The 12,055-nt window shown below is 34.6% G+C and overlaps 1 protein-coding gene across 1 annotated transcript; it reads left to right on the forward strand.

The window, feature by feature from the left end:
• Window positions 1-10,088: 10,088 nt before the first annotated feature.
• On the forward strand, window positions 10,089-11,802 carry LOC122279828 (2-oxoglutarate-dependent dioxygenase 19-like). The gene is made up of 4 exons (XM_043090699.1): window positions 10,089-10,480; window positions 10,562-10,797; window positions 10,875-11,202; window positions 11,354-11,802. The coding sequence occupies exons 1-4, from the start codon at window positions 10,133-10,135 to the stop codon at window positions 11,585-11,587; spliced, it is 1,146 nt and encodes a 381-aa protein (XP_042946633.1). The 5' UTR covers window positions 10,089-10,132; the 3' UTR covers window positions 11,588-11,802.
• The last annotated feature ends 253 nt before the right edge of the window (window positions 11,803-12,055 follow it).

The raw sequence follows: 12,055 nt of genomic DNA on the forward strand, positions 1-12,055 counted from the left end.
AAGTCCGGATAAAAAATGGGAGAAATAATTAAAAAGAAAATTAATCTTAAAACATAGTTTAAAGATCACTAATCATGTGCAATTTGATTAATGCCCTTAACTCAAGTTAAAAACTTAATTATGGTCAAATGGCAATCTTAGGGGAGTGGGGTACTACATGGGCTTGAGGAAAACTAATGGTATGGTGTATGCGGGCTTTAATTAGAAGTGTAAAAAAGAGAAGACAAGGCTGGCCTTGTTGGCTTGTAGGGCCTCTTGTGTAAGTCTCTTGGATGTGCACTTTTGGTGTGGCTTGAAGAGTGGATCTTATGTCCAGGGCTCATCTCAGGCTTCAAAGGCCAACTAGGATTGGGTCCAAAAGGTATGTGTATCTAACCTTGGGCCAAAAGCACTTACTATCACCAAGTTAGGCCCAAAGGCTTCAAGTCTTTACCATACTTGGGCCTAATTTCTAAGACTCTTTAAGAAAGGCCTATCACTCCATAAAATCTAATGGGTCTAAGCTTATAGCACCTATTCTTAGCCCGTTACATCCTTAATGATTGAGGGCCCTTAATTAAACATTTGGGGCTCATACCTAAAACCATCCATACTTAGCCTTTTGTTTAGCCCAACAATAGTGCCAAGTCACTTCTCCACTGCTTTTATGGAAAGCAATCTAAAATAAACTACTAGAACCCTTCCAAAAATTCTACCTAAACTCAAAGTGTGATTCTTAAGCTAAGAATAATCCAAAAAAAAAAATTGCTAACTAAGATTAAGGGAGCTAATGGCTAAGTCTTAACTAGCTTTTTAGGTAGGGTGTTATAGGAGTGCTTCCCATCTTTGCTTTCCTTCAACTCTATGAATGGTCTGTCCCATTTCGTGTTAGGTGAGGCTCTCACATCCTTCCCTCCTTATAAATAATTTTGTCCTCAAAATTTAGTGAGAGCACTCCCTTTACTGGTCCTCTCAAGGGAGGCAAGTTTAGATGGGGGACCTATCGATGCCTTTGGTAGCCTTTGAGTGCAAATGGAGCTTTACATTAATCGCATCTGCATGCTAACCTTCATCATTTGGGTTTGAGACATGAGATGACTCCTTGTGTCTCCTCCATCTTCTTCTTCGACCATGTCCTCCTGTATCCTAAGTCTTAGGCCAAGTTTGATCTCACAAGATGTTGGCGAATCATCACCATCGCCCTCATCTTGCTCGTCATGTTCCAGCACCATTCTCTTTACTTCTCTTCATGCTAAACTTGTGCCAACATGATCCAGAAATTTGGATATTATATCTATGGCCCTTTGTGCACTCTCCTCCTCTCAGCAACATTCCTCTATCCATCATTGTTCGGTCTCTTTCTTTTCTTTCTCACACCGTTCTTCTATGAATCATCATATGACTTCAGGAGGCAAGGCTGTCTTAGTAGCAGTTCTTTTCTCCCAAGGTTTGTAGATTTAAGTTGAGAGGCAACATTTCGAAAGAGATTGGAAATTCAAGTAGCTTGATTGATTTGAGCTTGTATCGTAATGAACTTGGAGGACCTATTCCAACTTTAATCGGAAGATTGCACATGCTCCAATGTTTGGTTCTTTATGGCAATAGACTAAAAAGTTTCATCCCATATGCGCTCTGTCATTTAGGAAGCCTGGTTAAACTAAGTTTAAGGGGTAATGAGCCTCTTAGACACATTCCTTCATGCATAAATAATATGACTTTGCTAAGAGCTCTTGACTTGGGTGTCAACATATTAACTTCTTCTATTCCTTTGAGCTTGTGGAGGCTTACTGATCTCTTGGAGGTTTATTTATCATCAAATAATCGTAGTGGTTCTCTTTCTTTAGATATTGGATATATGAATACCTTGAGAGTATTAGATTTGTCAAAAAAACCAAAAAATAGGTCATATCCCTGCTACAATTTGTGTGCTAAAAAGTCTTACTACACTCTCTTTGGTAGTTAATCAACTAGATGGCTCAATTTCAATATCTTTTGGTGAATTGGTAAGCTTAGAGCTCTTAGATATTTCCTATAATAATTTGAGTGGAGAGATTCTCAAGCCCTTAGAAGAACTTCTATGCTTGAAAGATATAAATTTATTTTTCAATAAACCACAAGGAGATATTCCTTCGAGTGGACAATTTATATACTTATCAGCTGCATCATTCATGTCAAACCATGGACTTTGTGATGTGGCTCAAATGCAAGTTCCCCCATGCAAAGCAATAAAGGCCATAGTAGTGAAAATTGTAAAATTTGTATCAATTGCAATGTGGTTGATGATACTTGCAATATATGTTGCATTTGTCTCGATAAATGCCAAAAGAAATTGTAATTTGAAAAAAATCCATTGCCTTTATAGCAAATGGAGGAGAATTTCACATCAAGAAGTTATATGAGAAACATAAGGGTTCAATACAAACAACTTACTTGGAGAAGGGATTTTTGGACTTGTTTACAAAGGAACGCTCTTAGATGGAACAAGTGTTGCCATAAAAGTTCTAAACTTGCCAAAAGAGGGGGCATTCGAAAGCTTTCACAAAGAATGTGAGGTATTTTGCAATATTCATCACTGAAATCTTGTTAAAATCATTAGTGCTTGTAGCAACATGGACTTCCTGTTCCATGCCTTGGTATTAGAATACATGCCTAATGGGAGCCTGGACTTGTGGTTGTACTTTGAACACTAGTGCTACTTGAATATGTTACAAATGCTAAATATAATGATTGATGTGGCAAGATCAATTAGATTGTAGCTTTCCTTCCTCGTTTAGTCTTTCCTCTCCAGTAGCTAGGTATCTAGGTATGGAAGTAGTTCCCTATCAATGTACCTTCATCTTGGTTATTCAACACCTATTGTTCATTGTGATTTGAATCCTACCAATGTCTTATGAGATGAAGATATGGTGGCACTGTCGTAGAGCTTGGCATTGCCAAACTCCTTGGTGATGAAGTTTCTCCAAAACACAATGACTCTTGCTACAGTTGGATATATGGCACCAAGTAAGACTATTCTAGCTCAAATGCATAAACATACAATTATACATTTTTTATATATAAGAGGAAAAATATTGATGTTTGCACTTCATTTCTATGTTTTTTCTTCCAATATAGTACCATATTATAAGATTTTTTTTGTGATAATTGTAACGTGTGTACAGAGTATGGATTTGAAGGAATTGTATCTACGAGAGGTGATATATATAGTTATGGCATTTTATTGGTGAAGAATTTTACAAGAAAGAAGCCCACGGATAATATGTTACAGGAGACATGAGCTTGAAGTATTTGGTATAGGAATCATCGGCCCTTTCATGTTTATGGCTTTGATTCCATATAATATGTACAATAATAATAAAAAAAAAAAGATATGCTTATAATTATTATTTGCCACAGTACATCTATTACATTTACCTATATGATTTTTAAGTCATGTTCTAGATCTTCTATTGTGCCATCGTGGCATTTCTCTAGTTACTTTTATACTTTATTTAAGTACTTTCCTAATTACAAGAATCATCTCTTCCACTCCTACATCTTGCGCCTCCTTTTCCCATGGCCAAACTGGCTCGATTGTGTCAACTAATTATATTATTTTCTCCAATTATAATGCCCATCTCTTCCGCTAGTTTCAGGCATTTTGTGAAATGTTTCGGTTTTGGATTTGGAAGAGGGAAGGGATGTCTTTTTCCTTTATAGTTTAGCATTTTAGATTCAACTTTTATGTATGAGTATTGTCATTCTCTCCTTTGTTGGTGGATAGTCTGTATTTGAGTATTGTCTGTATTTGAATGTTGAGATGAAATGGGATGAAATAAGTGAAATCATCTATAAAATCAAACGGGCTTAAGATTTCCAACCTACGAAGATGAAGGAACTCATTGGAATTGAGCCTTGAAAATCATGGTTCTTCCCTATTTGCAGGGGAATGGTGCTTATAAAATTGTTACCATAAAATAAAGTATATTCGGGTGTAAATTTCTGTGACAAGATGGTTTGTTCTTGGATCTTTCGTCATGGGAAATTCAGACTGATTACTAGATGAAAATATGTTTCGTGCTATTGAAATGTTTTATTTTTCCTTGAGGGTTGTGCGTATAGTATACTACAAGAAGTAATAGAAAAACTCAAGTCAAGTCAACCAGCAGATTCTTTACCCCAAGGGCGTATACTACACCAACATGTGGAACCATGTTTTCAACTAGCACGCGTGTTCGTTAATTGGGCTTAAGATTGCCGTACGTGCACCAATTGAAGGGGTAGAAAAATGGAGATATTCCAATGACATAAATCTGTCAATTGTGATATTTAATTGGACCTGTCGTCTAGCATCAGAGGGAATATTGGAAATGCTTGTCTAACAAGTAATTAATTATTGCTTTTGGATTAGGACTTTATGGGACTTTGTCGGGAAGAAAGAGTCGTATATCTGTCTATTATTATATAGAATTATTTTTATATATTTTTTACACGTATTATTAATATAATTAGTTAAAATAATTATTTTATATTAAAAAATAATGCAACTAATCACATTAATATAATGTATAAAAATAGATATAAAAGTGATTAATTTTTGGTGTCAATTTAGAAACCTAAAACATTTAATATTTTATATTTAATAAATACTGTCAATTTCAATCGAAATGAAAAGAATATTAATGTTGTAAAATTGGGGTTAGCCGTGGAATATACTATCATTCCAAATGAGCAGTGCTAGGGTGTGACTGCTGGGCGTGCTCCTTAAGTCAAATTCTTTTTTTTTAATATTTTTATTTATATTTTTAAATATTTTTAAAAAATATCTATACACAAATAGTCACTTTCTTAATTAATAAATAAAATAAAAAAAATTAAATACATCAACGATCAAAATAATTTTCATACCAATACTGATTCATTCTTACTCAGAATTTAAATTAGTATTATTTTCAATAAAATCTACTTTTTGATAAATCACATTAAATTAATACACATATTAATAGTTTACAATTAAATTTTTTCTTCTAAATACTATCGGAAGTTGTGTGTAGCCGAGATAAGGTAACAGTGCGTACGTGGTGATCATCAATAAAGATTGTCTTGACATCTTTTATTTGGTACAATTTGCAATGAGCAATACTACATACAGTCACTTTTGCGTACTCCCTGTGCACTCCACTGATATGATTGGTTGGATTAATTTTTTTTTAATATCCAACCAATCATATCACTGGAGTGCACAAAAGAGTGCACAAAAAAGATTGTACATAGAATTTTTGATTTGCAATTATATAAAATAGTTCGTCCCACTGCATTTGTCGATGTTAGAATACAAATTAATAATCTAATTTACTTCTATAAACAATTAATAATAATAATAATAAGTTATTTGCAGCGAATGAGTATACACGTTTTGCAACGAAATTAAACCATCACTAATGAGTAGAAACTTTTTGAAACATAATAATGTCATTACTATTGTGTCGAAATCGTTGCAGGATAAATTCGAATTCCAAACCCAAGGCTAATTGCAACGATTATTTTACAAGAAAATTATTTCGTCGCAATTGATAGCTACATTTGTAATGAGAATGGACTTTTATTGCAAAAAAGGTTTACATTATCAAGGGAAAATGTTTTTATTGCAAATAATGGTTGTGAAAGACCTTTCTTATTGTAGTGTATCTTAATGTAATATATTACAAAAAATTATAATATGATATTCTACTTCATGTTTGCATATTGAAAATAACTTCTAACCGGTGTATCCTACAAGGCCTTCTTATCAAAGACCAATGGGAACATTCACGTAAGGGGTTCATCAAGAAACTGAGAGAGACACGTTGCAGGGGATCCTCTCTTTTTCGTGTCGAGATCCCCCTCCCCAACCCCCTCTCTCTCGAAATCCCTAACCTCTCTCTCTCTCTCTCTCCCCTAATTCTTCACCCTTTTCTATCCCCAAATGGCAAATTCTCATCCGTTCACCCATTATCTTAAAATAGGGGTTTTTTTTTTCTAATCGTTGTTTGGGCTAGGTGGATATGGAATGAAACAAGCAAAGTAGGAACCTTTAGGAGACAATTAAACTAGATTAACTGTGGAAAGGTGCTGATATTTGCCCTTTTCTGCGAAAAATTGCATTTATCGGTGGTTTACTATTTGGTTCGTATCTTATGGCCTTTGGGTATATATCATGTCGTAAAATGACATGCTGCCTGAGACTTGCTTTGTTGTTATAGACTTGATTATATATTAATTATATACATACATACATACATATATATATATATGCGCATGTAGTATGTACACATGCTTATATTTGAATGAAGGAAATGGGTTTCTCTGGGAGTTCACCATGGCTGCTTAACTTGTTGATTTGAGAAGTAATTAAGCTGCTTGCCATTGGAAAGAACTATTATACTCAAGTTGAATATTTATGGAGAAAGTCCTGGACAATAATCTGATACATTGAGGACAAATGGATGGAGAGATCAATGCAAGGGAGGGGGTAGTACTATTTGAACAATAGTTTTAAAGATGATGAAAGTTAAAAATATATATTGATCATTGAGGATATGCAATTAAATGAAAAAGTTTTGATATTATCGGATCTCAACCCTGTTTTAGATAAACCCACTTGGGTTGTCTGCCTTGCTTCTAAAACGCCTCCTATCCATCCTTACACTGATCATTACTACGTATACATCCCATATCCTTGTTTTTATCTGAAACTATGACTTTAAAAGCCTTTGTTTTTAAGAAGATCAATAAAATAAATAATTTGGAAAGGTGTTCTTGCTACCGACTTTCTCCCGTTGTGTTCAGTGGAGGAGAGAGAGAGAGATTAGAGATTAATTCAGGTTCGTTTTCGTGAAGGATAGGGAAGGAGAGAGAGGGAAGGAGAGAAAGAGAGATTAGAGATTTCAATGAGAGTGAGAGAGAGAGAGAGGTGGGTCGGAAGGGGGGTATGCACACGAAAGGATTCCCTGCAACACGTTGAGTTTGGTTTTTTGGTGTAGCCCTTACATGGCACATCTCTATTGGTCTCCAATAAGAAGCCCTTGTAGGATACACCAGCCCGAAGCATTTATGTTTCATATTAACTCGTGATTTAATTCTGATAAAAAATTTGTAGTCAGCAAACGTATGTTGGGATTAAATAAAATAGCTAGGCTAGTTCTTAGTTATGTAAATTTCCTCAAATTGGTAAAGCATCAAAGATTTTAAAAACATGGTCGAAATGATGACATCAACTTGAGTATTAAGGGCTTGTTAGGAAAAATATTTCATCCCAAAATTTTTATCACATCTCATTTCATCCCATCTCATTCCCAAACATTACTTAAACACAAATATTTTTAAACTAATCGTTATAACTTTCCCGAACTTAAAAAATAATAATTCAGCTTTTTCAAATCATTAAACAAAAATAATAAGAAAAACTATATTTTAACTTTATAATATTTTTTATTCAACCTAATTTTCTCCCCCCTTTCCCAAAACCTCATAAAAATTAACTTTCCCAAAACTCAAGCTTAGGCATGCAACCCGATCAATCCAGTCTGTGTCTGGGCCTAACCTGACCTAGCCCACCTCCCAGGATAGCACAAACGGCTCGACCTAGTTTTTCTTTTCCTTTTCCTCAATGACAGTTTCTCAATATGTTTTTCCCTACAAGACTGCATTTATCTCGACCTTGTATTTTCTGTGCAAAAGAATATCTCTCATGTCCCTTCAGCTAGACTTAGAGACATTCATATATGTTCAACACAGGTACAAACAAACTTGGTGTAATACCTAGATGATTGTAAAAACAAAGATAGAGAGAGAGAGAGAGAGACTCACTTGAACCAAGATCAAAATGATCCCACAATAGAAGAAATCACACAAAAATCATATAACAATGTGAGTTTTGTTTAGTCACCAAGAAATCAGACAAACAACAAACAAAAAGGAAAAAAAAAAAAAAAACTACATTATCTCCCAGAAGCGAATTCAACAGATTTGTACCTATACCTATATACCTACAAAAAAGAATCCAAAGCACCCACTTCTCGACAACCAAACCGACCCTTTGTTGTAGCAATAAGAAAGAGCTTACAAAGAGGGGAAAAAAGTACGAAAAATAATCACAACGTGAAACAAATGAAATGGCGAGAGTATAATAGGTTCAGAAATGGTGATGACAAACAGAGCCGACGAAGATCACAAACAGAGACAAGGGCAATCACAATGATGACAGAGAGAAATGGGGAGGGATGTTAACAAGAGTATGAGATTTAGAGAGGGTTGGCAGCTAGGGTTTGAGATCCCTTAAGCTCTTAAAACATGTAGTTAGTCGGATAGTTTTGACATTTAGCAAGTTCGACCCGCAAGCTAATTCAAACCATGTTTCTCGATCGGGTTGAGTCGGGTCTCACAGACTAGCTAGGTCATAAGCTTTTCTGCATAGGCCTACTCAAATTATCTCACTACTATTCACAAACTATCCTATTGCTATTCAAAACATTTTCATCTCATTTCACTCTCCAAAGTTATCTGTTGGGTAGGATGGGTTAGGTTTTAAACTTTGCCACAGGCAATCTATGATATATAATGTCCCCTATATCTTCACTTGTTTTCACACTGGATCACCCACTTTTAAGAAATACTATGGTTGGTTTGGATTTTGCATTAGGAGTATTAGAAAATGTTTAAATAATTTTAAAATCTTTTGATAAAAAATTAGATTATTTGGATGTTATATATTAAAATGCTTTTTAATATCAAATAAGTTAAAAATTATGTTTGAAAAAAGGTATATTTTTCCAAATAATGCAAAATGTAATTCAAATTTAAAAAAATTGTTAATAGACAAAAATACCTATACAACTTTAAGATAATTACAACTTTCAAAATTTCAAAAATATAATCATAATATTTAAAAAATCAAAGAATCTACATTTCTAGCTCAAAAAACACTTTTTTAATTTGTTTCCAAACAAATATAACATGTTTGAAAGTGTTTTAAATATATAGCTCTTTTTAAGGAAAACTGTCATTATTCATTCATCCAAGAAATTTACATCTATGACAAGATATATTTTGAAATTTTCTCATATCAAACATGACATCATAAACCAAAATAATGCATTTGGAGCTCCACCAGTACACTATTCATTTGGTGACTAATCTAGTCTTCACTATTGCTGATATTCTCTACATATAATGTCCAACAGACAATACTCTCTACCTAAATAGAGACTCAGACTTACCATTTATAGAAAGAAATGACTTAAACTCTAAAAATTAACCTGAGAGACAAACTCTTTTTTTTTTTTTAATTAACACCGAAAGAAAAGCAATAAGATAGACGAACTCTTTTTATTATTATTATTATTATTATTATTATTATTTAGAAATGGACTTTAATTGCAATTTTTTTTTTTAAATTATTGTGACATTTGGCTTTCCCAAGTGAAGTTGCAGAGTTTGTCTAAAACCTGTTAACGATTATTTATTTTTTTAACCGTGGAGTTAAGAATTGATTTTCTTTCAATTTTTAAGGTTAATCTCATTTAATTTAGTTTATTTTTTATTTTTTTAATAATTAACTTTTTAGTATTTTTTGGACTTTTTTTCACTGTAGGGCCTTAGGCAACCATCTAACTTACCTTATGGATCAACCGGCTCTATTTAATCTATTTTATAATAAAAATAATTTTATAATTTAACAGATCACATCAAACTATGTCAATTTATAAACTTATTTTTGCTTGTGAGGTTTCTTTATGAATAAAACATTTTCTTCACTTTATCGCCCTTGCACGCTCCACAAGCAGGTCGGTGTAATTGAAGCAATGCTACTTAAAGTGCTGGGCCATATGTTAATCTTCCATCAATGATGTATGAAATGAGACTGAATATGCTATTGATGACTTAAGTGATGATGTTTGTTAGATTTATGAATTTTACATTAAAAAAAAAAAAATAGCTTTAGGTTGTGTATTTGCAATTGCATAAACAAGCACTTGCAATAACCATCCCACCCTCATTTCTTGCGGAAAGGACCTCCCCTTCTGTAGTATTTACCGGTTGTGTACTTAACACGCGATTAGAAAAATAAAAGAAAAAAAATATTCCCTCCCACGCTATATATTCACAGTCACATACCCTTCTGCTGCGTACATGCATGATCCCAATTCCCAAACATAGTTCAGTCTCAGCTGTTGCTTCTTCTTCTTCCTCCTGCGATTCAGATAATCAGAATTATTCTCACCTCATCAACCCCAACATCATCATCATCATCATGATAAGCATCAGCCAACGGACTCAAACAAGTGGGGGCCTCACCTCCATCCCCACCGCCTACAACTACTTCACTCCCAATAACATCCATGATCAACCAGTTTCGGATGAATTATTTGAGGATTCCATCCCTACTATCGACTTCTCTCTCCTTACCTCTGGTACTCCCGAGCAACGGTCCAAGATCGTCAATGAACTTGGCAAAGCTTGCCAAGACTGGGGGTTTTTCCTGGTAATTAAATATATATTGCACTAATATTGTCTTCGGGTTCTTTAAGGTACTTGTATTGCTATTAAGGTTGACGATTATCAGGTGATCAATCATGGTGTGCCGGATAGCCTGATGAAGGTGATGATTGAGACTTGTGAAGAGTTTTTCAAACTGACGGAGGAGAAGAAGCAGGAATATGCAGGGAAGCATATTTTGGACCCAATCTTTTATGGAACCAGCATTAATGGTGCAGCGACCCAAGTGTTATTTTGGAGAGATTTTATCAAGTTTTTTGTTCGTCCCAAGTTTCACTGTCCGGCCAAACCCACTGGGTTTAGGTAATCATGCATATTAATTGCAGCAGCAATAATAATGAGGATATTAATATTGGCTTTTTCTGTTGTAATTGCTACAGGGACATTTCAATGGAATATAGCAAAAGAACGTGGGAAGTAGCTAGAGAATTGATGAAAGGGATATCAATGAGCTTGGGGTTGGAAGAAGGCTACATAGAAAAAGCCATGAATTTGGATTCGGGTTTACAGATTGTGGCTGCAAACCTGTATCCGCCATGTCCAGAGCCGAAAGTAGCAATAGGCTTACCTCCTCACTCAGATCACGGCCTCTTGACCCTTCTTATCCATAATGGGCAACGTGGCCTTCAGGTGCAGCATAAAGGGAATTGGGTCAACGTATATTCCAATCCCAATGCCTTCGTGGTTAACATCGGTGATCACATGGAGGTGGATCTCCCAATTATTCTAACATATTGCAGTTTACTAATTTCACACCTTTTTTTCTTATGAGCAAGTTAATTGCAGGTTTATTAATTGAAGTACAATTAATCATGTCCCTTCGGATCTTTCTAACCAAGAAGTGTTAATTTCCTGCAAGATACTGAGTAACGGCAAGTACAAGAGTGCTTTCCATCGGGCACTGGTGAATGGAACGGATGCAAGAATATCGATACCTATATTGTTTGGACCAGAACTGGAAACGGTTGTCAACCCAGCACCAGAGTTGGTTGACAATGAAACCAATCCACCCGCATTCGCTGGAATGAAGTATAGAGAGTACTTGGAAATGCTTCAGGCCAAAACGATCAATGCCAAATTGTCTCAGAAGTAATTAATTATTGATAAAATACTTTATATTTTATACTTAATAGGTACTATCAATTTCAATTGAAATGAAAAGAGTGTTGTTGCAAAATGGATGTTAGTCGTGGAATATGTCATTATTAGGAGCTGTGTAGCCCTAATACGGCAACGGTTGATCATCAATAAAGATTGTTTACTGTATTTATTTGCAAAATCTATAAATTTTAAAGTAGTGTTTTTTATTATTCTTTTAATCCATATCTTTCTATCATCTTTTGATATGATAATATCTATGTTTGCTGAGCTGGGTTGCTTTGATTTCTGATGTGGGGTGGTTTTCATTTCTAACTTGCATGCATGTTCAGTTTGGTTCATGAATGCTTGGGTGATTTCTATGTTGCTGGGTTGCTTTGACTAATTATGAGTTGCTGAGTTGCTTTGATTTCTGATCGATTTGGGATTGTTTTTAATGAGTTGTTGATTTTGGTTGATGAAC

The sequence above is a fragment of the Carya illinoinensis genome, chromosome 10 (genome assembly GCF_018687715.1).
Source record: "Carya illinoinensis cultivar Pawnee chromosome 10, C.illinoinensisPawnee_v1, whole genome shotgun sequence".
In the NCBI taxonomy this organism is placed as follows: domain Eukaryota; kingdom Viridiplantae; phylum Streptophyta; class Magnoliopsida; order Fagales; family Juglandaceae; genus Carya; species Carya illinoinensis.